Source organism: Melopsittacus undulatus, chromosome 5 (genome assembly GCF_012275295.1).
Source record: "Melopsittacus undulatus isolate bMelUnd1 chromosome 5, bMelUnd1.mat.Z, whole genome shotgun sequence".
Taxonomy (NCBI): domain Eukaryota; kingdom Metazoa; phylum Chordata; class Aves; order Psittaciformes; family Psittaculidae; genus Melopsittacus; species Melopsittacus undulatus.
This window is the reverse complement of record NC_047531.1, coordinates 75,648,775-75,676,759: the sequence shown is the minus strand read 5'-3', so window position 1 is coordinate 75,676,759 and position 27,985 is coordinate 75,648,775. Positions and strand designations below refer to the sequence as shown.

General features: G+C 36.7%; 1 protein-coding gene across 1 annotated transcript in view; it reads left to right on the top strand.

Moving 5' to 3' along the window:
- Positions 1–27,985, top strand: part of ANO2 (anoctamin 2) — a 167,135-nt gene that overhangs the window by 99,320 nt on the left and 39,830 nt on the right. Inside the window, exon 16 of the mRNA XM_034063329.1 lies at positions 24,325–24,399. Within this exon, the coding sequence (XP_033919220.1) occupies positions 24,325–24,399 (75 nt within the window). The remainder of the gene's footprint in view (positions 1–24,324; positions 24,400–27,985) is intronic.

The window sequence follows — 27,985 nt, the reverse complement described above, 5'->3', positions numbered from 1 at the left end:
GTCCAGTAGCTAATTGTCATCAAAAATTACTCAGGTTACAGGTTTTTTTATTATTATTTTTTTTAACTTACTTTACTTATTGGATTGTTGCTGTTGTTCACCTGGAAAAGCTGCCATTTTTTTGCTTACTTGTCTAGGTAGGTATAATTTCTTTACTTTCTGTCCATTTCTTTCAGACTTTCATGCTATGTAAGAAAGAGTTATAACCCTATAACTCTTTTAAGGGCTTAACTCGTCCCAGTGTTTCTTTTGTGAGGAATCCAAAAGAAGATATAGGTCTTCAGATGCAGTCTCAGAGTTGCTAGAGTTAGGGAAGTACCTTCCTTGACCTGCTGGTTATACTTTTGCTAATACAGCCTACTGTGTGATTGGCCTTTGCAGCAAGGGTGCACTACTCAGCTTTACTGTTTGATATCATACAGGAGGCTTCCAAACAGACAGAATTACATTTACCACTTGAGGGAAGTACTGTACTAGCAAATGAGATAAGGAAGATCCTCTAAAAACCAGCATATCATGATATTGCTGGGGTTTTCCCAGTGTGGCTCATAGCATGATTGAAAGTTGCTTGAGATTTCTTCAGCTAATTAGCATTATCTTTTCATTATTAAAACATCAATAGCTTGTAGATTTAATAACACATTTTTATTTCTAAGGCTTGTACTTCATACTGACAGACAGTAGTAGGAAAGATTTACCCTAGAAAACAGACACATAGCACCTGTATTTATTACAGTGTTAAAGTTAGATGTTTATAAAGATTTTTCAGAGTATTAAAAACATCCTTATCTGTATATTAAAAATTACTGATTTTACCTTTTTTTTCAGTAAGAATTAGTCTGTAGCCAAAGTGCCTTGAAGTGAGTGAATATTGTTTCATTTCAACTGACTTTGAGTCAGGTTGTTAGAGAGGGTGATGGGACAGCTGCTATAACTGTTACAGATTTTCATCAAAAATAGTTTATGAACAATGAACATAAAAGTAGAAGATTTTCAAAAGGCTTTTGCATGTACATGATTTTACCAGCAGAACTTATCTTGCCAACTGGGGGCTAGTCACAGCAATAAAATTAACCAGATATAGAAGGAATTAGATCAGTGAATCTTAAGTATTGTGTCGAGACTTGACAGTTTCATGTAATTTACTGAGACAGTTTATTTTTGAAAAGGAAAATGGCAAAATCAATACACATTTTGTTTAAAATGTATTGATTTCAAATTTTCCTTTAAAAGTTAGTTATGTAAGCTTTTTACTCAATGGCATTCAATTCATTTCTGAGGATGTGGAATTTTTCAGAAGTAGAAAGGAAGGAATAGTTAGTAGTAGTATTTAATGGGTATATTTTAAAAGATTTTATGTGAAAAATGTGTTGGCAGTGAATTATCTTGGAGTTAAAATGCATAATTACTTTTTTCTGTGTGTGAACCTTGATGGACAAGTTTGTAAGGATCATATTCTATTTAGATCGTACAAGTGAACACTAAATAGAAGCCAAGTAATGCCTAATGTCATGATGAGTCTTGATTTTAATTTTTGTACTTAAACCTACTTTAGGTGATTCTACTGTTGGAAAGGTTAGGCAGTGTTATGCAAGATAATGTTTGAAGGACTGAAGTTCTCTCACTGCTGCACAATCCATGCTTAAAAACTAGCAAAGCAAGAACAAGATGAATTTGTCTTACCGCTAGGGGTGATGATAGGAAGACTGAAAGACAAGATATAAATGAGCCAAGAAATGACAAAGCTGTAGTCAGGTGTGACTTCGAAATGCCATTCTTGGAAACAAGAGTGTGTTCTAATTTACTTGTGTTATTGGGAATTTAACAAAGGAGAAATAATGATGAAAATAGTTGGAATTCCGTTCATGACTCTATCTGCCTTTAACATTCTATAAGTTTCTATAAGAAGGAAGTTTTCAGTTAACGTTGAGGAAACACTTCCTTTTAATTTCCTTAACGTCCATGGATGATTTTGGTGTGAGCTGAGCCTCAGGTGACAAGTATTCAAGATTTTACTGTGAAATTTTATGTCTGGTAGAGTAAACTTATTTATTTTGGAAGGAATATAGAGTGAAATGTAAATATGACAGGCAGAGCTCAGACCTAGGAAAAGTATTATCTGCCTGTTGCAATGAAAGTCATAACAAATTGCCTACTGTCAAATTGCAACTATAGAAATAACTTTGATACCCCAAAGCTCTTTCAGGCAAAGTTTAATTTATCATAGAAATGGCTACAAATATGCTTACAGAACTATTTTCATAAACAGATATGGGAAAGGCAAAAATTGTTATTTGTACAATCTTGATTGTCTTGTATGAAGGAATAGTGCTTATTCACATTTCCTTCTGCAAGCAGCAAGAACTGAGCTCTCACCTTTCTGGAAGCATGCTGCTGGCCTGCTATTTGACCTTTTCTTGTTGTTGGAAATACATATTAGATAACTGGCTGATTACAAATGCCTACACTGTTAGACACCCTCTTTTACCAGCAGAAGATGCAAGCAAAATCACTTGCTATGCTATGGTATGAAAGTCAGCACTGGAGAAACTGAGTATAAAAACATTCCTTCTTCCTTGAAATGCTTTTTTTATGCTACATGTAAAGCCCATATTTAAAAAGAGCCATGCTATCTTATCTAAACAGCATTGGGATACCTTTATATATCTACTCGAGCATACAGGGTTGCGTCAGCATGTTTGTGCATGTAGGAGGCCATGCATTTGTAAGATGGTTCTTGCCTAAGAAGAAGAGTTGGCAGAAGATCTTTTTTTTTTTTTTAAATGCTCATTTGTTACCTTGTGGTTAAGAGCATCCTTGCTGGCCTACATGTGCTGGTCTGAATCTAGATGGTGTCTCCAGATCCCTGCTTCTGGCAAATGGAGTTTGTACTTTGCACATATTCAAGCACATACTTACGTTTCTGCTTAAACATTTTGTGCATACCATTAGTCTCACTCTGCTTGTCAAAAATGTGATCATTTCATTGCAAAGTTCACCACTGAACATAAACTGAAATAGTAATGAAAGTTAGAAGTATGTAAAAAATATATAGGCTTTCCTGAAATTTCAGGTTCCTGAAATCATAGATAATATATGTGCATGAAAACTGTAATTGTCCCTTTAATTGTTATTGTCTCAGCCTGGTACAAGTCACCATTTCTGAACAAGACATTGATCTCTGTTAAACTACTACAAATCTTGAGTAATTCAAGAGCCGTAATTGAAAGTCCTTCTGATTTACACACGTGGACCTGAAATTAAAGTCTGGCTCACCACATATGTTGAAGTATAAGAAAAGAAATCAAAGCAAACAAAACAAAATTGTCAGTGAATAATGAAGATTTCTTTCACATATGAACTTTACAATTATGCCTTATATTTTTTATTTTTCATGTTCTGGGGGAAGAGTTTTCTTTATAAAAGTCAAAACAAACAAAAAAAAACCCAAGCCTCATGATTCTGAATTTCCAGAATTGTTTAAACATGTGGGAATGAAGACTTTAAATTTTGATCTCTTGATAGTATAATATTTTAATAGCTTGAATTAAACATTTTTTAAATTAAGATGATATTATCCATATTAGCTCTTTCACTGCTAAAAATCTAGTAAAATTATCGAGTTATTCAGTTACTAATCCAAAGCTCCACAGATGTTTCTGATTCACATGCTGTGTTTTAATGATACACTTTATTTCTGAATCCAATTAGCAGGCATTTCACAAATACAGATATGTCAATAATTCTCTACTAAACAGCGACAAGATTAAACTGGAGAATTAAAAAGAAAAATAAATATTTCATTTGAGTAATTTTTTCTTAGTGCATTAAGCAGCGGTGGATGAGATTGAAATACCTCATTTATAACCAGACTTTTTTGTATTGATTAGACAGAGGAATATCAGATTGCTGAACAATTCCTAAATCTGCTTTCTGAAGCATATTGTCTCAGAAAGATAACTGCTGTGCAGAGAAACACAAAATTATTCTATCAATCCTGAATCGTATGAGCAGTTGTGACAAAAGGGGCCAGCTCAGAAATGTGCACTAATTTCTTCTTAGTGCATTTTTCTAGCCACTACTGTGCTTCATCTTGTTTGTTGGGTATACTTTTGTTCGTATAAAATGGGTAAATGTCTGGTTGCTTCCACCAGAAAGTACACTTAGCTAGTAGACCAAAGCCCACAGACAATGTGATTCCATGGTAGATCCCTGAGTGATTTTTGTACCAGGACCTTTTTTTTTAACTAGATGTGGTTTTTGTTTTATTTGGCCACATTAATGGAAGTCAGGGAGTACATATACACCTTGATAGGTTTTAACATATGTCTACGTTTCTGTAATATAATGATACACTCTAAATCAATTAATGTCACACAATACAGTAAAATATGATCAATGACAGTGACAGGTTTTTTATTTTCACATACAGTAACTGTATGTATCCTGAAATCATGCCCTTCAATTTTTTGTAAAAAAGGATCCTTTGTTTTATATGGAACTTTATTTCTACTAATCTTATATGTATAAAAAGTCTCATTGCTGATGCCTTTATTTTGCTAATGGCTTTATTTGGCTGCAGCATTAGACTAGATGCTTATTCCTCCACATGGCATCTGGACCTCCTGAATAGGTTATGATTTGACATGATCCTGTTGTTGAAAAGTGATTCTGTTGGAAAGCATTCTCTGTGCTATGCCTCCTCATTTGGGAGAAAGATTATCGCTGACTGTACCATACAAAATCATATATATGCAAAAGTTTCTGTGACAAGCATCACATCTGAATTGTAGGACTGGGAGATTTCTAGTACCACTAAGCAGCTTCTTGCAGTTATCGTTACACTGAGTCATCTTGGAAGAATCATCATTTCTTTCTCTGAATTTATAACCAATGAAATGTAAGTTCAAGGGTCAGAAACAGGTTTCACCCTTAGAGGTATATAGAGAGATGCCCATTCTGTTAACATTAGAATATACATACATGTGCTGTAAAGATTATTTTTTTTTTAATTTTTTGTCCAAGCAGGATAAAATAGCTTTGACCAAAAACTAAGGACCTTCATGTTCACTTTCAGTACCGGTTTCAAATACTCAGGAAGAAGCACAGACCAACTCTAGCTCCATATTCAACAGCATTCAGCTCCAGTTTCAGTACACAGCCAAAACCAAGCTTATGATAAGTTGTAATAGTTCAAATTTCCTCCCAAGTCCTGATACATTTAAAACCTAAATTAATGTTATTAAATTGTAAATTTTTGCATGAAAATGACATCTGAAATGCCAAAATACATTTTCTATTCTCTTTTGCTATATATGCACAAAAAAAAAATGTAAACTTGGAGTAGTTGGATCTTGCAGTAACAAAGATAACAAGGATTTTGACAGCAGCCTTTGGCAAAATGGAAGATATTGAAGAGAGACCACACATAGCCCAGATTTTTTTCATCAGGAAAGGAATGTTAAAGAATAGTTAGAATTTCTGGTGTGATATTGTCATTTATTAAAGCTGAAAGTGTGAACATACTCAGAACAAATTGATGTGTATTTAGAAGCATGGTGTCACCCTTTGGCCCATATGTGGAAAAGTGTGAGAAGTCTTTACCCTTTGATCATAATTCAGGGGAATATGTACTAATTTGAGTATTGAACTGGAAGTTCAAGGACCTGGAGTTCCAGCAATCTCTGAGCTAATTTCTGTTTTGTTCAAGTGTGTGAATGCAGGGTGAGAGAAAGAAACTAGAATGAAACATTGCCTGCTCTTGAACTCTGATATAAGTTGACAGCTGTAATTCCTTCATCTGTATTCCCGAAGCTTTTACATAGCTCTATATGGAAGAAGCAGAAGCAAATCTAGTACAATTGAGAAGTGTAATCATTAGGCAGATGGATGAGCAACTAGCTGATACTGTGAAAAGAGACTTATTATTACAATTAACATTTTGATGACTCTACACCTTTCCTATGTCAACCATTAGGCTTAGGGTGCATTTCTATATTAATACAAGTGTTATCAAACTGTTAAGCATGGATTAAAGATTTGCTTCAGATAAGGTATGATATCATAGTTCACAGTGCTTTTTCCAGAAGGTTATGAAATATATCAGTTGTTATGATATGTGTGAGATCTGCAGCAGAGGCTCTTCAGAGGATTAATTGTTCCTTTAGGCTACAGATTCTGCTAACTATGAAAGCATTAAAAAAAAATAAAATTACGTAGATGCTTTTAGATGAGTAATATTATTCTGTGGCTATCCATCTACACAATGGCCAAATGGTGAACAGAGACTTGGTCAGGTGTGGATCCTCCTGTATGTGGAGAATCCAATAGGAATCCAAATAGCACAGACAGTAGCAGACAAGGATCTGATAACCAAGCATGCAAGAGAATGAAAGCATCAACCAGATTAATTGCTGTGTCTTTCTGCTTTTCTGGATTGTAGCACATGGGAAGGACCATGATTTCAACAGCAGCTGTTGAAAAATCAGGTACAGCATGTTGTGTCCCTGCAGGGAAAGGATTTGTCCTAAGGTACTCCTTTCGAGTTATATCAGTGATTGATTGTCATTGAACATAACTATCTTTTGATAAACTACTGAATGTTCAGGACTCTGAGTTCAATTACAACTTGCTTTAACAGAACGAGAATGCTGAAGCATTAAATAGTACATGTTATATGAAACAGATATCAATTTAAAGCAACTGAAGTTAAAGAAAGAACTTCTAGTTCTCAGAACAGGGTTACAGCTTGGAAATTAAGTGTAATGATTAAACTCCTCTATTCAAGAGTATGATAATTAATTTCAGCCATAGTGGGGCCTTAGTAGTTCCATTGTTAATATGACATAGAATTTTGAATCCACAGAACTTAAAGATCAGCTTTATCACTATACATTTCTTCTCTGCAGTTGCATGTGTTGGTCAAGATGTTTCTTCTTAATATAATTATGATAAAAACATACTTGGTCTTTCATTACTATTGCATGGGGTACACTTTTGCTGTTTTTCTCTCAAGCTTCTTTATGCAAATATAGACATAGAAAGTAGTTTTCTATTCTGCTAAAAACTGAAAAAGATTTTCTGAGAAAATATGTCTGCATTTGCAAAAAATGAATTTTTGCTCAGTATCTTGCCACCATATATGTACAGGTTTGGGAAAAGGTCTTTGCAAGTTTTCCTTCTCTTCCTCTTACCCATTTTCTGCTTACTAAACAGTCTCTTCAAGGCAAACAGGCATCAGGAAGCAACTGATACATTTGAACAGCATTCCACAATGTCTCGTCACTTTTCTATCCAGATATAAACACCAGAATTAATACCACATAGGGCCATACTACTACATTTTGGAACCCTAGTCAGCGGTAAGACAGTCTTTCACAAATCTACAAGGTATGAAAGGATAAAATACAGTACCAGTGAGTTTTGGCCTGGGATTAATATAAGAGCTACCTTGTATGCAGTGGTCCTCAGAGTTCCTCATTGCTTTTCAAAGTGATTTCATCAACAGCTGTTGAAGTGGTTGGAGTATGTTGAGTGTAGTACTTCTGCATGAACAAAGCACAGAATGCAGATCTATCAAACCTTTTCTGCAAGGTCAAGTCAGCTGAAGCTTTTTTTTTTTCTGTCTTCAGTCCCAGGAACTATATACTATATGAAGTCATACTATTACCAGTAAGCATCATTAGACATGATAACACATGACATGAATGGTAAGCATTAACAGCAGGGCAGAGCATGAAATTTGGACATTTCCATGTGACATTTTCCTTCTAAAGACACCTGTTAGTACTGTGTTGGAAGAAAATTGAGAGCAGAGCTGTTAAAAAAAAGTAGAGTTGAAACCCGTCTCCACTGGAAAATATTATTTACTGAAGCTATTTTTATGTAAAACATGTCTTTATTTTAATGAAATATCTTAGTTCAATCTTTATAGAGTGCGGATTTTCCAACTGCTGTTATTAAATGACTTTTTCTTTCAAAATGCAATTTATGTTAAAGGGTTTTTAAAAATAGAATAAATCAAAACAAAATATTTTAAGTTGTTGACGTAAAACATTTGGTTCACAGTAATTAAAAACACTTTTGAAAACAAACACTTTAGCTTTTCATCCTAATTTAGGACATATCTCCTTCCTTCTTTTTTCTTTATTTGAAATGCTATAAAGCTTTCATTGGAAGGGGAAAAAAAGTACCACTTTCTGCCTTATTATCTTTCTTAAGTGCATATGAAGCCTAATTTTTCACTGCCACCTGTTCAGAACAGATCTTTTGACTCCTTTTCTAGGTTGAGGTTGACTGTCTGGTGTGTCTATCTTCTTCATCATTCATATCCTTACAATCTGACCCAGGTTAGAAGAGAAGGAATAGTTTTGCTACCATCATTAAGGTACATTTCAACAGATATTTTGGAAATGAATGGAATATTTTACAGAACTTTATGCCAAATTACCATCCCTATCAATGAGAGATTCCAGTCTAAGATGAATACTTGAAGAGAGCAGGGGAACATGGACATGTGAAGAGGAAGAGTGAGAAAAAAAATAGGAGTAGAATACCCATGTGTTGTAATGGAACCACTCTTTCTGTGATTCTGCAAATACAGTAGTAAGACTGGAAAAAAAAGGTAGCAAAGACAGAGACCTTACAAAGACAAGCAGAGGCTGATGTCTCCAAATGAAATAGGATTTGATATGGAAGAGTGAGGTCTGTGCTGGAGGTTCTTTAAGGGGAGGCCACATAGTGCATATAGAGAAATGGGACTAGAGGAAGAATGGTAAGAAAGGAATGATGAAGACAAAGTCATTGGTAGGATTTCTGGGAGGCACCGCTGCATAGATTCCTGTTCCTCACTCCAGAGGAGTTTTCTGGTGGGAGGCAGGGCAGAGGAAATACCTGTCTTGCTAAAGAATAAGGCAAGAGTTAAAAAATGTGCTGTCCAGAAGTTCTGTGGCAAAGGGGCTTTGTGGCGTCTGCGTTATTTCTAGAGCAGCAGAATTCCACAGGGCTAGAGATTATGACAGAGCTTCTTTTGTAATTGCTGGGGAAACATCCTACTCACACAATTTCCCCAGAGTACATTCTGGATTCAAAGACTGGCAATCCGTACTTAACAGCATCTCTGAATAACTTGTTTTTCATGAAGAATAGTCACCTGCCATCCTGGGAGGTACTGACAATAGGATAACTCAGCAAAAGAGAAAGGGGTAAGTGTAGATGGTGTTCATGTAATTTCTCCGGAAAGCAAGTACCTCAGGCATGCCAGGTTCCATGCCTTAAAATAGCAGAAGGAAAGTGGAAGATGAAATTCCTTGCTGGGCCTCCCCAAAGTGCAGCCTTGGAAATTTGGACGTGGAAGCATTTGTTCCAGGAGCTCACTAGTCTCCTTTGAACCTGTCAGTGTTGTATCGCTTCCAGACCTTTGTAAAACAGATTTCAGGGTTCAGCTGACCAACCACACACAGGCCATGCCTGGCAGGATTAGCGCAGTGTTAGTTTTCACCTTCTTTAAAATATAGAACAAATAGTTCGTTTATTGAGTAAACAAGGAAACTGTTTTCTTTTGGCTGTTTGATGAAGCTCATCTGTGGTGAAATAAATATTAGACATAAATCCCAACAGAAGAAAACACATCTTTTCTTAATAATCCTGCACATTTAGTCAAATTATTTAAAGGGTTCCAGATGCTTAATCTGTTGCTAATTTGTTCATTCTTATTTGGACTTAAATTCAATTGCTTTGTTTCTGAAGGCATGATTCCATCTTGCTATTCACATGAATATTCTGTTATAACCCTATAGGTTGAGTTAGGCTTTTTGTACAAGCGAGAAAAATCACATTGATGCATTTTAAGCAATAGGCAATGCAATTAGAATACTTCCATCTAATTGCAGTCAGTGAATTTCACACAGTGCCAGTCCCATGAACTATGTAAGCTGGTAGTAGCACAGGTTCACCAAAAAAAAGAAAGCAAGAGTGCATCTAATATGTATCTTCTCAGGACTTCAGGAAACTTGAATTACTTGTGGTAGATTCAGGTTTAGTTATCTAAAGTATCTGGGGCAAAGATACTGCATTATCTTGCATAAAAGGACCCTCCAAAAGCTGGAAATAATACATTTCCAACTAGAAACCATGGACCACTAATTAAACTCACTGACTTGCGCATGTGTGTGTTTGTGTGTATTTGTGCTTGCATTTAGTCTGTGGAGCTTGATGCAAAGGTGTCATGCTCATAAAGCCTCTAGGTGAGCAAGATCTCCTTCAGCTCTTGAGGAGTCATGGATTAGTGAAAAACAATGGAATGAAGGAAGAATTCAGCTCCCTCAGAAGAACAACACAACTCCTAAAGCAGGAGCTAATGTCTGAGAAAGCAGACACTTCCTTTATTTCCTCAACAAATGCCAGTTAAGTTTTGTGATCCTGATGAATTGGATGGGCTGTAGCTCACTGGGCTGATATTATAAGGTCTGAACTTCTGGGTAGTAATGATTTTGTTCAGGACATGGAGCTCTGAGGTCCTTGAGCAGTCATTTCATTAGAGTGGTGTCTAGGTTACATAACTTTGTAGACTTAGCACTTCTGTGTTCTGGCCTGATACCATGTTACAGGATGCCTTAGATCATTGATTCAGGACTTGGCTTATTAGAAAGCATATTTGCTTGCCTGTAAAGTCTACAGCTTAGCTCTCCTCGCTTCATCTGTTGGTGTCAAGAACACAAGTTATTTATCTGTTGGCTGAGGAAGTCATGCTTCCCAGTTGGAAAGAACCCACCAAAGTTGAGTTTGCTGCTTATGTCATGTGAAGATAGAAGATTTTGTTGGGAATGTGGGGTTTAGCAACTCTATTGGGTTGACTTGCTGTGAACAAGTGAAAACAGCTTTGCAAAGTACTGTCTCAACTTGTCTCCCTATCTCCTTGGCTTTGTGTCAGGTGCTGGCTGCTGTGGAAGTCATTGGTCTGGTATATACAGATTTCCTGGTTATATTCTGGGCATTGATTTCTCTGAGGTAGCCATCATATAATAAATAACCTCTTTCATTTAATAAGGAACATGTCTTCTGTGGCCAGTGTTCCCCTGAAATGGTTCTAAGGTTGTTGTATGTGCTCACGAGTTAGTGTGTGATAGTACCTCTACTTGCATCCTACCAGTAACCACAGGTAACAACTTCAATTTCTAATTTCTCTTACTGATAATTTGAGAAAAATACTTGAGATTTATCAGCATTTGTTATTTTTTTTTATGAAGAACCAGAAAAAGAAAAAGTTCTCTGTAACTTAAAATAGTTTATGACTACAGAGGTCATAGGCATGAAGTAAAAAATAAAAGGCAGGAATTAAGCTTAGAAGAAAACTCATGAAGACATGAGGTTGCCTCACTGTTCTCCAAAGCAGGACCATGTATATTCAGTGTCATGTCTGCTAGATGTTTCTTTAACCTATTCTTAAAAATCTTTGGTAATGATGATGCCACAGCCTCCTTAAGGAACTTGTCCCAGGCCTTACCTATGCTTGCTTGAAGGACTGAAGGATTTACTGTTCCAAGGACTTGCTTCACATCCAATCTAATTCTTCCTGGTAGTAATTTAAGCCCCTACTTACTTTTTACCCATGTTAGCAATAGACATGAAGACTGTTCCTCTATTTCCTTTACATAAATTTATTTTAAAATACTTTTTTGCTTTAATTTTTGTATAATCTAATTTCCTCTATTACCCAAATTATGGAATTTCACTAAATGAATCCTGCAACAAACCCATAACAACTGATGGAACTACAGCAAATAGAAAACTATAGAAAACCATATGGCCTTGATTTCAAAACTGCAAATAATGGACAATTCTTCAGTATTCCTAGATTCCAAAGATCTTTTTTCCTCTTTCCCTTGTTTCTGCAGGTGTACCAGTGAACAATGCATGTTCTATCGAGGGTGAAAAACAAACATGCCCTTTGCCTTTTGAAAGAGGTCAGGCACGTAGAATGAAGCACAAGTGAGGTCTCTACACAAGCTCTCTCTGCCCCTGTACTACCTTTCCTCCCATTGACTCGTGGTTGAAGGGGAATTTCAGAGACTGTACTGCACAATGAGTCAATTCAAGGAGACTGTTTATTTTGGTACCATTTTGTCTCCTTGGGCAGCACAACTGTTTTGTGTGTGTATGTAACGACAATATGAAGCTCTGACATTTCAGCGAATGTCTGCCAGAGGTCTGGTTGACCAAATCAAAGGCCACTCAACTGAAATTTCACCCAAAGGCAAACCAGTAATGTAGGTGGCCTAGTCCATACCTGTAACTTTAATTTCAGCCACATATCATATACTAGTTGAAGGAATGGGATATGTAATAGCAGCCTTTATATCAAATTTGTGTAAACGGATGATTCCCAACAAATTTTCCCTTGGACAGAGTCTGCCTTGAAAGCCTTCCAGCAGTCCAATGCAAAATAGTTGCAGAAAATGAGAGAAAATATCAGTCTGAATATTTCTGGGAATTTTAAGGGAATACTACATCAATGATTTCAGACTGAAAGCTATTTTCTAGAAGAAACTATTTGTCTTCACTTTTGTTGAAATTTCATTATAACATAAGGTTTAAATGCAAGACTTCACTATAAATGTTTTGTGGTCTTCAAAATGTAGAGAGGAGAGTGTCAGAATAAAAAGAGATGTAAATAGTCATGTTTACATAGAAGTGCTACATTCTTCTGTGCTCTGCAGTAGGAACACTGAGTCTTCTGCACAGGCCAGTGCAGTAGGTGGTGATGCTCCAGGATACAAAAGATACTTCAGTAGTCTAAAACCACAGAAGATTCATGGCAGTAAAATGCTGCACAAGAGGCCTCCATTGTAGTCTTACCTCTTGATTGGCAGGTGTCTATTTCTCCTAAGTATTTCTGTTTGTGTTCTCACAGCTTAGCTAAGTTATCTGGATTATGAATAATTTTGGTAACAGGATCTTCTTCACTTTCTATAACAACACCAGAAGCTCAGAAAATCTTCAGCTTGGTTTAGGAACTTTGAGCAAGTCTCTAAGAGGAAATGGAACATCCCAAATCACCCTACTCAACTCATGACACTTTCCAGAGGTCGTCTTGGTGGCCTCATATCCAGTCATCCTGGAGAACCTTTCTCTAGTTCTAGAAATATCACAGGTAGGGTCAGCTGAGGTCTGTGCTTACCCACTGGTATTTATGTACCCATGCTGTTCTGTCTCTCTTCCATGTGTAAACAACTGCTATAAACACAGCCTCATCCCTCACTGTATGTGAATACTAGAGGGGTTTTATTGCAATTCATTAGAAGTCTGATTTTTTTTGCTTACCTCTTACTTAGTTCACTCTGTGGAATTAAAGTTTGTTCAATTTACTCCCATGCAGATTGTGCATGTTTTAAAACATTAATCTCTCTGCTACCTGTGAGGATGACCCACGTGTAAATTGCCACTCTTTCTACTCTCTCCAGATTAATTTTCATGTAGTAATTCATTGCTCTCCAAGAATCTATTTAATAACTACTTTTTTCTTAGCTAAGCATTATTGCAGTTTCTAATTATTTTCCTAGTTGTGTCAGCCTTAGCTTGTCCTACCTGAATCTCATTGTGTTTCATGCTTGTATTTCTGACTTCTCAACAGCCCAGTAATTAAAACTCTGTCCTCTCCACTAGTCATAACCTCTCCTAATTCAGTATCATCTGCAGATTTAATTGACATAACTTTCAAAGTCATTGTTGTGCTAAAAACAGGACAAACAATATACTGATCTCTGATTAGATACCATATCACTGGTTCATGTATAGGTTGCCAATACTTCCACATTTTTCTGGTATGACACCACAGAAATTTATTTTGTTGATATACCTACTCCACTTTTGTTAACAATGGGAAAGAATCAGACAAGCATTTTCAAGAGAATGAAATGTGAAACATTGATTCCCACTGTTTCTAACGTTGCCAAATTGTTTTATATTAATTGTGAAGTAATGCCCAACTGGGGCATTTTAAGGCAGCTTTCAGCAGATCTACATTTTACTGCCAACTACCAACATAACTACTTCTTAAATTAAAATGAAAAGACAAATGATCTTGGATGCTTGTGGGAAGGAGCTCCTTGGAGACCTTTGTGTTATTTCTATATGGTTCTAGCACATATATGCAACTAGAATAAATGTTACCTACTTCAGCCTAGTCTATGGGTAGTTTTCATTTCTGTGTTTGGAAATCAGAAAGGGTTTGGAACTAGAGTGCTAGCAGCTTTGCTCTCCATCTTATAATTAGAATCTTATATTTAGAGTTCTAAACAACTTTGTACAAAATTGTTGTTGGCTTAATGGAAAGCAGTTAAGATGTGTTTGTCAGTTATCTTTGGTCTAATATCTCTTTCCACTTGTGTTGAAGAAAAAAAAAAATAAACCACAGCTCAAGAAACCAAAAGCCAAAACCCTCAAACACCAAAAAACTTGAGTGACCAAGCATTGTGATTTAGTGGTTTGAAACTCCAGCTTTGGGAGCTCTGTGAAATATTGTATTTCATGAGAAGTGACTGCCAATTTTATAGTGTCAAAAATGTTACAAAAGTAAATTTATCATTGAATTTCATTTTGGAAAATTTTAAATTGATAGACACGGGTGGTTGTAATTCACTGCAATATCCCATTTGCTGACTGTTTACTCAGAACTCTTCTTTGCACGTCATCTATATATTATTGGCAAAATTTTGCCTTTGTAGATTGTGTTCTGTAACCTAGCATCAGTTTTTATAGCATATTCAAATGTTAGAATACAAACTTAATTAACTTTTTACAGTTGGTAATAAATGCTCTGGAGTCAGGGAAAGAATTTAGTGTAGCCACATCCCCTTTTAATTCTTTCCCTACTTCTGAAACATTTCATTACCAACTTAAAAATGTTACTAAAATTTATACCATTTTATTCTCCTCTGCTGTTTGTGTGATCATTCACAGTTTGTGTAAGCTAAATTTGAAATTGAAACCAAAGGAAATCGATAATGTGTTGCATGCCTTTTTCTCCCACTTTGTGTGGGGGATAAGTGGCTTCACATGGTGTAAAACAATGGAGAATCTGGTTTTAAGTGTGCAATGCCAAAGCCTTGGGATGAGATTAAGCTACATTGAAGTAACTGGGAATTTTGATGTTGAATTCACAGATGCAACAACTTCAGCATAGATGCTTCAGCCTGGAACAGTGGCCCAGAACTGAGCCAGACAAGCTTCAAGGAAACAGAAAGGGCACTAAATGCATCTCATCCAGAACTAAAATCATATGCTTAGTTAAATTTTTTAATTGTGTTCCCTTCACATTAAGGGAAGTAACACATGCAGTTTAGAAAAGTAACAAGACTATTAAACGCTGCTAAGAGACTCCCACATAAAGAATAGTAATTTGAGCTTTGCTAATTGCAAAATTGCCAGCTGGCTTAGTTCCACTGGGCCCAAGTTGTTTATATTAAAGTGTATAATGGTGACTGAAAGAGTGATTTTACAGATAAATTTCAGGGAAACTGTTATCTGTCTGAGGCAAATAGACATGAAGTTACAGAAAAAATAGCATCATATTGGACTTTTTATATTCTAGGGAGAGATGCTGCAAGTAGTTGGGTGTCTGATTGTGTAACTGACACCCTTTAAAAGGACTTACACAGAGAAGATAGTTCTATATTTAAAATAATTTACAGAGAGAAATTTTTAAAATCATTGCCAGTATTAAAATGGTACTGAGTTATTGGAACTAGTAAAAGGAGTTTTTCTTTTTTTTTTTTAAAAAAATGCAGATGAATTGTTTTAGAATGTGCTGTGTTTACTGCGCCATTAATGTCTCTGTCAGATGTTCACAGTTTACACAAGAAAGTATGAAACCAGCTTAGGGTGATGCTGTTTTGGATTTCAGGGTACAAAGTGGTTGAAAATCCAGTTAACCCCAGGACAGTGTAAAGTAGTATTACTGATAATTGATTTTTTTCTCCAGCCACTCTTTGAAACTGACCTTGTTCTTCCTTTGTTTTACATGCCCAATAGGTTCATGTTTAGCATATTAAATTGATCTAATCATGCAAATTAGATTAGGTATGTCTGGCTCAGGTGCTTCCTTTCTTATGCATGACTATATTTCTATAAACATATTTTAAAACCATATGTGGCATTTTGTTACCTTCTTTCAGAAACTTCAGCAGTTACACTGAAAAACCAACAACAGAGCAGGTGACATGCCATGAATTTAACTAGTGGCATTCCACTACCATTTTCCCTACTATGACAGCCCTGTCTACAACTGTTAGTTCCTTTGGAAATCCCACCAGATGTCTAAGTGTATTTCTACATCTGGCCCCTTGCCTTCTCAAGATCAGACTCATTATGATTTATTAATCATCTACAAAGACCATTGATAAACAATGAATATTTATGACTACAGATGTAACCCTATTGTTTGTGTAAATTATAGTGTTTTTCTGGTAATGTTCTGAATGTCTTCAAGTTTACATAAATAATTCATACTTTTAAAGCCATATGTTAAACTGTCATTGTAAAAAAAGAAATGCTGCCAGTTTTCACTTGAACCATATGTATCAAGAAGTTGATTTAAAAAGTGATATAAAGACTAAGCACCTTAATGCCACTTACACAATAGCGACTGCAATATGCTACAATGCATTAGATGCATTAAGATGAATAACAAAGGCAAAGTATACCAAATATCAAAGTTTTAAATACAGCAGAGAAATATTTTTTTATTTCTGAATAAACTACAATAAATAACATTACTTAAATCTAGCTTTATAAATTTAAATTACAGTAATAGCAGACCTCCAGCCTTTTATCCTTATTTCTAAGTGAATGAAGCTGCTTGAAATACTTCTCTGAAATTACAGCAAGACCATTAACTTTTTGCCTATGAAATCAAGGTATAATTTTCAGTAACACTGTCATATACATGTGTGGCTTTGAGATCTTCTGACTCTACCTGTGTACATACAGCTAATAGTTATCTCCTGCTATAGTCTAGGTCCACGCTGTTGCTGCAGAGAGAAAATTAGTAAGAAATTTAGTTAGTATGTTGCAGCTAATCCTTATTTCAACAGTACTGGCATGACTGAGCAAATGGCCACATTTACCATGCCTTGGAGGACTTCAACAATGGATTTCATCTATGAACTGTAGTTCATATCTCAGTTCTAATTTAATAATCAGAACTAGTTTTTATAAAGGTATTTATTGCATGTATGTGATATACACATATCACATATATAAACACACATATATAACAGTGTGTATATATATATGTCAAGTGGTTTATATATACGCATGCATATATCCTTTGAGAAAGTTCAGAATATAGCATTAAGGACTAGAAAGTACTTGGATTAGCTGATCCTTTTCACCATTCCACCAGTGTGTCTGTTGACAGGGAAGAATCTGATATCTTCTTTTCTGCTATGCTTCCTTGTGATCCATGAGCGGAAGTATGACCCTGACCTGACACAATAACCATCACATCATATGTTCAGTCTTGTGGAAAGGATGTGTGTATCTTGAGGCAAAGGGACTTGACTACTCACGCATGCTTTCATATGACTTGAGTGAGGGCCAAGAGAGTGGCGCATGTCAAGTCTGTAGCCTGTGGGAGGTTTGTTTCCAGTGATATTGCAGGGGAAGAAACACAGCTGTGGGCTTCACTGATTGCTCCCATTCTGAGTGAGTGGTCTAAGCTAGCAGAAAAGCCAAGAATTGGCCTGATCACAGTTTGTAAAAATGTATAACCAAAACCAAAAATCTGCCAGTAGATGCTCTGATAAAGTTGCAGCTGAATGCCAAGGCTGTAAGAGGCAGATAGGCAAATACAGCTTGGAAACAAGCCACACATTTTCAACAGCTAGGATAATTAGCAATTGGGATGACCTAATAAGGCTTGCGACTGACTTCATCACATAAATGCTCAATTAGAGCATAAAGAATGCTGCCATTAGAGCTTTCTCTAAAAAAAAAATGTTAGTTAAAACACATTTATTATTTTTATAATAAAAATAATCTCAAGGATGCTCTGTGGTTACAAAGGTGACCAAGACTGGGATGGTTAATGTTGTTTTAGCCTTAATTTCCATGATGCTAGTAATGAGCCTTGCACACACTTCTCATAGCTCTCTAATCTTCATTGCTTCCACAAACAATTCAGCGTGTGTCCATTAAACTCAACTGAAAGATATTTTGTGCTATTCTATATGTTTCAAAGATAGCAGAAAGTTTTTAATTTCAGATTTTGCAGTCTTCAACTGGCTCCAAATGAGTCTTGATAATTTATTTTCCATGTGCAAGTCTGAAACAGAACATTGCTCACAAAACAGAATAGTCTATACTGTTAAGTTTCCCTTATTGCTTTCTAAGTGAGAAGAATAGAAAATGTTTTTCTCTGTTTTGACAGGTCTTTAACCAAAAGCTATTTCACCTTCTGTGGAAGTGTTAAGGTAGAATTCCTAGAGACAGATTCAGCTGAGGTAGACAAAGGCATTGTCAGATTCCCAGAATGGCAGCAGTTTTGTCTTTTCTCTCAGAAGTTAGAGGGCTAACGGTCCCTAATACAGGCTGGAACAGTCCCATGAACTTGTCCAGAGCTTCTTAGCTGTAATTACCACTGTGGGTCACTACAAGGCCCCAGAACTGCAGATGTGCCTTGATTGTGCTTCCTTTTGTGTTGCCACCCTGAGTGAACTGTCTTCCAAAACTATTTGTGCTAGAAGGTTTTTCTGGCTCTTAACTTCTTTTAACCTCCAAATAGCTCCAAAATATCCTTTTCTCCTTGCCTTCATCTTCTTTCATGTGCAAAGTAAAATTATAGGAACCCTTTATTTCAGAAGAATCTGATTTCATTCCTTGTCTCAAGCCTGCAACACACATGCAATACTTTGGTTGTTACACAAATACAGCAGAGCTGTATTTGATGCCACAATCCTAATTTCTAGATGCTCTTTTTAACAGCATAATTTTTACACAAATTAAAGCTTTTTCTTTGTTTTCATACCAAGAATACTGCCATTATAAACATGACATTTATTTGTCTGATGCTTCTGGACATATTTAGACATGAACTTCTGGGGGATTTTGTCATCAGAAATATAATTCTACAGCTTTTTGCTCTTTCTGGCTGTTCAAAATTATTAGGAAGCCAAGAGAGAGGGGTCCTGGATTCTGTTCTTCTCTGAGCATCTTTAACTAAGTTCCAGTCAATTATTGCAGCTCTGTGCAGAACAAATGAAGTCATTGGGGTTGCCCAGGTGCAACCACAATTGGAGAGGATGAATTTCAAAACAGGAGTTACAAAGCAGGATGCAGAAGAGAGAAAGTATGTTGCTTTACTCCCCAAGTGCAGGTTGAGCTGGCATGGCTGATGGTTAGAAACACCTGCTTTGAGGAGGTGCTCGCTTGTGGGAAAGTATAAATAAATAACTGAAATACTTGTGATCTGAGCAAACTGGCTGTGGTTTGGTTCAAGGAGAACCATAGAACTATTTTCACAAAACTACTTGGTGCTGTCTGTCCAAATGCAGTATGTTTCCAGGTTTCCACAGCTCAGAGGCCCACCTGAGGATGCAGAACAACACATGCTGGATCTTTGCCATGTTAGGTAACTCATAAGGAAATTAACCACCCAACATAAACTAGATGGTGCTTAATTTCTACGTTAAATATATATATATATAATTTTTAATTTATAATACAAAAGAATTGTACTCCTGCAAGGAACACATTCAACACTACATTAAACATTAAAACAGGAGTGCACCACTACACCCACAACAACTATTTTTTCCTCCAATACAACTGCATTACTGTATTTAAAGAAACTGAAAGAAAGATTTTAAAATATTTTATTTTGTCTAATTCACCACAAAAATATAATCTCTATTGTGAGATTTTCTGTCTGCATATAAATATTTCCCTGCAACACATTTTCCTTTAGGGAAAATTCCATAGTGTATTATGCCTGTTATTGAAATGGTTCTTCAGATGATCAGTTTTGTCTTGTTATATACCTATAAATGCATACACCTCTTGGACTGCTCCAGAAGATTCCCTGCCTGCTTTGCTGTTTCTCAACCCTGAGGAAAGCTTTCCTACCCCTGTCTAAAATCTCGGCTATGTTTTATAATGCATGTTATTGATTAGAATTGAGAATGTACCATATCCTATGAGAAATCTATATGTGAATTACGCTAAATTAAAATAAACCACACTTGCTGCAGTATGCAAATCTGATATTTTGATTGCAGACAAGGTGTTCTTGATACCTCACAGTACAGTCTTTTAGCGGCTAGATGGCACTATTGCCAGAGTGTAGAATCAGGTATGACAGAAAATACCGAGTGAATTCACAGATTTCTTTTTCTTAGCAAAAGCTGTATTAGAAATATCTTTCAGGTGCCTACTATATTGGTTTAAATGTCAGGATTTGGTTTGTGCCACGTATGCTGTCTAAGTAACTCAGTAATATTTTCATCCAGCTTTTTCTTCTCACAATGACCTAGCAACTTGAGCATGATGTTCAGATCCCCCTTTGGCTAAGAGCTACAGAGAATTCCAAAGTCACTTAATGTTAAAGGAAGCACATGTGTGAAAGTGAAAGCTGACTAGATGGCATGCTGATCTTCTCTTCCTTCCTTTATCCACTTGTGCTTTCTAATGCACACCCTCTCCTTTCTCCTCTTCCTAATTTCTCCCTTTGTGTCATTCATTGTAAGAAAAGACGGTGAAAGCACTGCAGGAGTGTCTGTCACTCCATTATATTACCTTGTTCAGTGTTTAAATGCAAATGTGATTTTCTTTATGCCATTGCACCAACACCATAAATGTACTGGGTGCTGGTGTATAGGCACTGGCAGCAGTGGCTGAAGGGGTGGCCTTTGTGAGGAGAGTCTAGGGCCTCTTCAATGGACCCATTGCAGGGCACATGTGAGCCTCAAGGCAGGATGGTGGTGCCTCTGTGACTGCCTATGTAAGAAAGGGTAAAATGCTGTGTGTCAGTGAGGAGAGAGAGAAAAAAGTGCGAAAAAGCCCTGGGAACATTAAAGTGAGATCAGGAGATGGGCAGGAGATGCTTCAGGTGCCCAGACAGGGATTCTAGTGCAGCTTCTGGAGACACCGTGGTGGAGCAGGTATTTCCTTGTAGCCCACAGAGAGACAGCATGGAGCAAACACCTGCATTGCAGCCTGTGGAAGTCCCCATTCTAGAGCAGGCAGGTATTTTCTGAAGGAATACAGTCTCTTGAGACCCCACAGTGCAGCAGGCTTATGCTGTAGCACTGCAGCCTGTGGCAGGACGCAAGCAGGAGCAGGGAAACTGTAAGGAATAAAGAGCAGCAGGGAGAAGCTGTTATGGACTGAGTCCATAATCCACCATTCCCCATCCTGCACCACTTGCAAAAGAAAGAAGAGGAATCAGGAATGAAGAACTGAACTTGGCAGTGGGAAGAAGTTGGGAGGGACATGAAATGGAAGTTTTTAGTTTTTCTTCAATTTCTCACCATCCAAATCTGCTTTAAATTGTGATAAATATTTTTTTCCCAGGCCATTCTTGTTTGCCCATGATAGCAATTGGTAAGTTATCTTCCCATCTTTACTTCAACCCACAAGTTTTTTCATCTTAATTTATCCCCTGATCTTGTTGAAGAGGGAGAATGAGAAAGCAGCTTGGTGGGCATCTGGCTGCCAGCAAAGGTCTACACACCACAAGAGAGAATACTACTCTTGTCCTGCTTAGCAAGGTAATCTGTTTTTGAGGCAGTTCATATTTCATTTATTCCCAGTAATAAATCAAAATTTGAAGAATCAGATATACTTCAAAGTCTTTATTCCAGGAACTTATTTTATTTAACTCATCAGACACAAAGTGCTTTTGAAAAGTAATAATTTGTGTAAAACACGTATTAGGGTGCTAAATGAAGGGCTTCTAAAATGACTGGTGATAATAGATGCCTCTGTGTTTTTAATACACATGCTGAAATTAAAGAGGGCAAACAGCTTAAGAACACTGCAGTTCTTAAACTCTCCTAGAGTTCGGATCCTTAAATGGATTAATCCTAATGTCTCTCAATGCCTGAAAATGTAGGCTTAAGCACACCTGAGCCTCTGATATTCATCTCTAAAATACATGTCAATCATTGTTCATTTTTTCTAGATTTTCTTTTCTGTAACTATTCAATCCTATTTCATTTAAAAAAAGGCGGGGGGTAGAAGGGGGTAGGGCAAACAGGACAAAATTGCTATTTCTTTTTCATAATAGACAACTGTTTCTTAAGGTATTCCCTGATTTCTCAGGGAATTTGAAAATTGCTGAGGTGTAATGAGGAGACTTCCAGCAGTGATGATTTGGGGTTTTTTTACTTGGAAAGCCCATAGGTTATTTCAGAACTCTGGCTGATGTTTCAAAGTACAGTAAATGTCTTACATCATCAGAAATTTTGAACAAAAGACCCCAAAACATGAAAAACCTTAGTCAGTTTGCCACTGAGGGTTTGATGAGCATGATTCATGATATATGAATGTTTGATCTTGATATTAAGATTTCTCATTTTCAAAATTTCTTACTGCTAAAGACATTTTGAAGTAATTTTCTTGGGCATTTTTTCCTTTTCTGGTCCTTTTGTATGAATCACAATTTTCTCTTTCCACCTCAGAGTATTTATAAAAAAAGTTATGTTTTCCTTTAACTCCTTTGGCTAGCATTAACTCATTCTGCTGTTTTGCTTCTTTAGTGTTTTTCCCCTAGTGGAATCATTAGACATGGTGTTCTTCAGGCCTTCTTGGAGTATAATCACTTAGACCTTCTTTATGTCCTGTATAATTGCTGAGTGGTAAAAGCCAAAATGAAATGAAATGCATCTGTGCTTTCACAGAAATGCTATTTAAAGTAGACTTCCAGCTAAATTATGGACTCCATTTATTTACTGTATAGAGTATTTATGTACTGCATACATTGGGCCAAACTATTTGTGCTTCTGCTCGGGTTTGTTATGACCCAGTCCTGCCAGCATTCTCCCAAAGGAGACTTGCTTAACTTGTCTGTTCGAACAGCTGAGCTGAGAAGAGGGAATGCTGAGTAATACTACTTCCCACAGTGTTTGAGGCACCACCACAATGGCTATGGATATGTATAGAGGATCATGTCTTAGGTCTAATTCCACATTCCAGTAAACTTTGTGAGAAAATTCATGGCTGCATTTCTGCATTTGGAGTTATATACTGGATTCCTAGTGATACTTTGGGAAAGCCTTCTACAAAGGCATAATACTCCCAGATTTTTATCTGAGGACAATTGTGCCTTAAAATGGTTTGTTTAAAATCTTTGACCTGAATTCTAATCTGATTTAAATTCATTTAAATTCAGAATAACTCTGGGTTAAGTCCAGTGTAAGTGAAGTACTAGTCCATGGGATAGCAATGGTGCTTCACAGAAATGGAAACAGCAGCTGGCTCTGTGTCCTTAGATAATTTGATTATATAGTTTTAGTTTTAACTTAAACAAAGTAATGACCTTATTATTATTTTAAGAAACCTATTTTGAGAGCAGGGAATCATATTTCTTATATAAATCCATCTTCAAATATCTTCTCTAGATGTACACATTGCTAAAAATGGAGTTGAGTTTGTTTGGGGAGAGTAAACATATACTAGATTTCACTGATTGCAGTTGCTTTAAATTATGCAATGAAAAGAGAGGGATGCTTTTTAAACATGAAGAAAACAAGGCTGGCAGCAGAGATCACAGAGTGGACATGCCTTTATAGTTTCTCTCTACTATAGAGCATCTACCAAGAGAAGGATTGGAGTGTGTTTGCAAGAATTATATTAGGGGCTACATTTGGCTAAGGTAACCATTAGGCAAAAAATCTGAGTTCAATGGTAATAAGTTCTCTTTTGATGATTTCTGTCTCAAGCTCTGTTCCTCTGCTATTTTCCAAGAAATAAATCAAAATAAATGGTTGAATCTTGCTTTGCCTAAATGTAAATAAAGGTGAATCTCAGGGATATCTCCTAATAACTTAGTAAGAGCTGAATACATTTTTTTCAAAAGCTAAACTCAGTTACATGTATTTTCTGATTTTTGCAGACATTCTCTATATGTCTTATTTATCCTATTACTCTCTTCTCTCTCAAAGTAAAATCTGCTTTAAAATATTAGTGTTCTAAATATTATAATCGTCTTCAAAATTATAAGAGGATTAGTAGAATTGAGAAGCTTTTTCAATAACACATCTTCCTTACTCTAATATTTGTTGTACTGTTCTGTAATGTCTATTATTTTGTTTTTGTTTTTTGTCACAGAATGAAAAGGAGAAGCTGACATGGAATGATCGTATGCCTGGATATGCAGCAAACTTTGGATTGATTTTATTTATGGTAATATAATCTGCATTTCTGCACATTTATTAGGTGTGAGAAACTTTGCAATGAGCATCTTGAGTGGAATTCTGAATTAGTGTTCTCACAGATGATAAAGATCTGAAGAAAGCTAGGGTTATAACCTACAGTTAGTGAGAAATATGTGTCCTACTAGGGAGATTCATAGAACTCAATGCCTACCTCCAATTTCATTCTCTTTTTCCAAAGGCTGCTTATGAGAGGGCTGGATGACTTGCTGTAATGACAGCAGCTTGTTACTAGAGGTCATCTCTCCCCCAGGATTTCTGCTCCATCCTCTATTATCTGGTGAAAAGAAGCCCACTGTTTATTTGCTTGTGTGCACAGTACACTGTCAGAGTTGTATTCAGGAGTATTGAGTCTACTGAACAGGTGACATATAGGTGAAATAAATCCGTTGCTGAGAAGTATTTGTGCAACATGCATTTCAGGGATGAACTATACTGTAGTCAAGGAAACCATGGGATACAATCGCCACTTGAGAACAAGAATAAGGTGTGCAGGTCAGCCAACTGTAAAGTATGAACACCACTCTCCTAGCAAAGTTTCCAACAAATCATAAACATATCAAGATGCTAGACTTTGTAAATAGCAAAATGAAAGCCTGGCTAACAAACCTTAAATTACATTGTTAAAGATTGCATTATCCCTCTGGTTGCAGAAATTCCTGAATGAAAGCATGTACTGACACTTAGAGGCAGTATAAAATATCAATGAAATATGCCAGTTTACACGACAGGAGCATCTAACACGGGACATTTACTTAGGGACTACGTTATTTTAAAATACCTGAATGATTTCTAATTTTCTCAAATTTGCATATACTACAACAGGTGTCTTGTGAAGATTTAATTTCCTTTAATGACAATCAAAACCATTTTATATTCGCTTGCAGCCCAGAAAGCCAGCCGTATCCTGGGCTGCATCAAAAAGAGCATGACCAGCAGGTTGAAGGAGGTGATCCTGCCCCTCTGCTCTGCTCTCATGAGACCTCACCTGGAGTATTGTGTGCAGTTCTGGTGTCCTCAGCATAAGAAGGACATGGAACTGTTGAAGCACGTCCAGAGGAGGGCCACGAGGATGATCAGGGGACTGGAGCACCTCCCATATGAAGACAGGCTGAGAAAGTTGGGGCTGTTCAGCCTGGAGAAGAGATGGCTGCGTGGAGACCTCATAGCAGCCTTCCAGTGTCTGAAAAGGGCCTACAGGGATGCTGGTGAGGGACTCTTCATTAGGGACTGCAGTGATAGGTCAAGGGGTAACAGGTTGAAACTTAAACAGGGAAAGTTTGTTTTTGGATATAAAGAAGAAGTTCTTTACTCTGAGGGTGGGGAGGCACTGGAATGAGTTGCCCAGGGAATTTGTGAATGCTCCATCCCTGGCAGTGTTCAAGGCCAGGTGGGACAGAGCCTTGGTTGACATGTTTTAGCGTGAGGTGTCCCGCCCATAGCAGGGGGGTTGGACCTAGATGATCTTAAGGTCCTTTCCAACCCTACTTCATGATTCTATGATTCTGTATTCACATTGAAGTCAAATTAATGTCTGCAGTTTTATGAATACATGTGTATATATTTATGAAGAGATAAGTATTGTTTATTAAGTATATTTTCTGTACCTATTAGGTGTGTCATTCATATATATATATGTATGCACTTACAACATTTTGGGTGAGTTTACCATACTGAGGTCGTAGCAAGCACTTGTTTATCAGGCAGCTTCTCACAGCATCAGCTGAGACTTTGCTTAAAGCAGAGTATACTGACTAAGCATATAGCCCTGATTTAGCTTTTACAAGCCATTCTTTTGCAGACAAGATGCTTGTATGTGCTCTTGAGTTTAACCACATGTTTAAATCTCCCCTAAGCATGAGCTTAAAGTACTTTCCGGAGTCATAGCTTATGTATTACACTCTCTGCTTTACGGTAACATCTCAGAGATTTATGAAGGTAAAATATGGAACTCCAATCCTCTTAGTCACTAGTGGAACTATGAGGGCTTTTGCCTTTTGGCCGTGATGATTTTTTGGAATATTTTGAACATTACTAAATTGTAAGCACCCACAGAAACACCTTACAAACTATGCATGAAATTCAAGTTAGCTCTTGATGAGGGAAGGCCAGCTCTCCTTTCCTACAAGGAAATTGCAATCTGCTCTTTACTCTATGTGATTTTCTTTTTCTTTCTTTTTTTTTTTTTTTTTTTCTGCTAGATCAGTTGAACAGTGATAGGAAACACCAGACTTCAGTTTACTTAAGTCTGTGCAATAGAATTGCACTGAGAAAACTAAATTGGTTTCATCTACCTCTGTTATTCACACAGGCTAGTATTTTAGCTGTGTGTACTACATACATAGTAAGTGATGAAATCTTGAATTTACATGTGCATGTGCATATATGCAGCACACAGACACAGAAGACTGACACAGATACGCACACAGATGTGTTGCAATTTCTAGCGCTGCAGAAGTGATCACTGAATTATTAATACTGCCTTTTCCAGGCTAAAGGATCTGGTAGCACAAACCTATTTAATTTTCCATTAAGATATCTACATTGCTATAGAATGATGCTGTTGTGTTCTGTCCCTCCTTCCCACAGCTTTACGTGTCATAGTTTCCCTGATGATTCTTGGAGCTGCTAGAAATTTTCTTATCGTAAAAACTTTTCTCTTTACTTTTCATTTGTGTACTTCTTTTGTGTATTTCACTTTCATCAATCTTCTTTCAAGAACTGTATTCTGTTGTTTTGTTTGTTGTTTGGTTTGGTTTTATTCCTCTTTTTGGCTTTTCTTCTGTCTTTATTAAGCTGGGCATGCTGTTTGTTTCTTTAAGAGTGCATGTTGAATAAAATGTTGAATTTGGTTCTCTTGCCCAGTTGGTCTTGGTGGTTTACACCACCAAATAATTCCAAAGATCATTTTACATATTTATGGCTGCTTTAAAATCTGGTCACAGTTCTTCTGTTGTACACAAAACCTCACTTGACTGCAGAGAGGACAGAAGATCCAACCCTGATTTAAGCAGTGTCTTTTGCAGGGATTTTAGAACAGAAGTTCACAAGTCTTATTTTTGCCCAGTAAGACCAGTAGAAGCAGAAGGTCTAAGCTGAGCTGGGCATGTACATGTTAGGTTTGTCTGTGATTGTAATAACATGCATCATAGTTTAAAAACTCCACATTTACAAAGCTCATGTTGTGGCAAAGGTTTCTGGGTATAGAATGAAAACATTGGTACCTATTGGAAGAAAGCAGGATAGCATGGAGCCATGCCATCCCTGGAGCCCTTCGTCGTGTTCATTGCATTTGGCTTAGAGGAAGAAGAAAACAAATTAATGTCGTGGCACAAGAGTTTAGCCTGTTCCTTCTTTTGGACCTTGTTACTGTATTCTTATTCACATGGCATAATACTCGACTTTAGAATAGCCCTACTGGGGATAATTCAACAAAGAACTATTTGGATATTAAATTGTTATCCTATTTGGATGAAGGTAGCAGTCTAGCCCATGGGGATTTACAGCTTCCTTCTCAGATCTAGTATGCTTTCCTGCTTGTTTTCATTCATACCAGG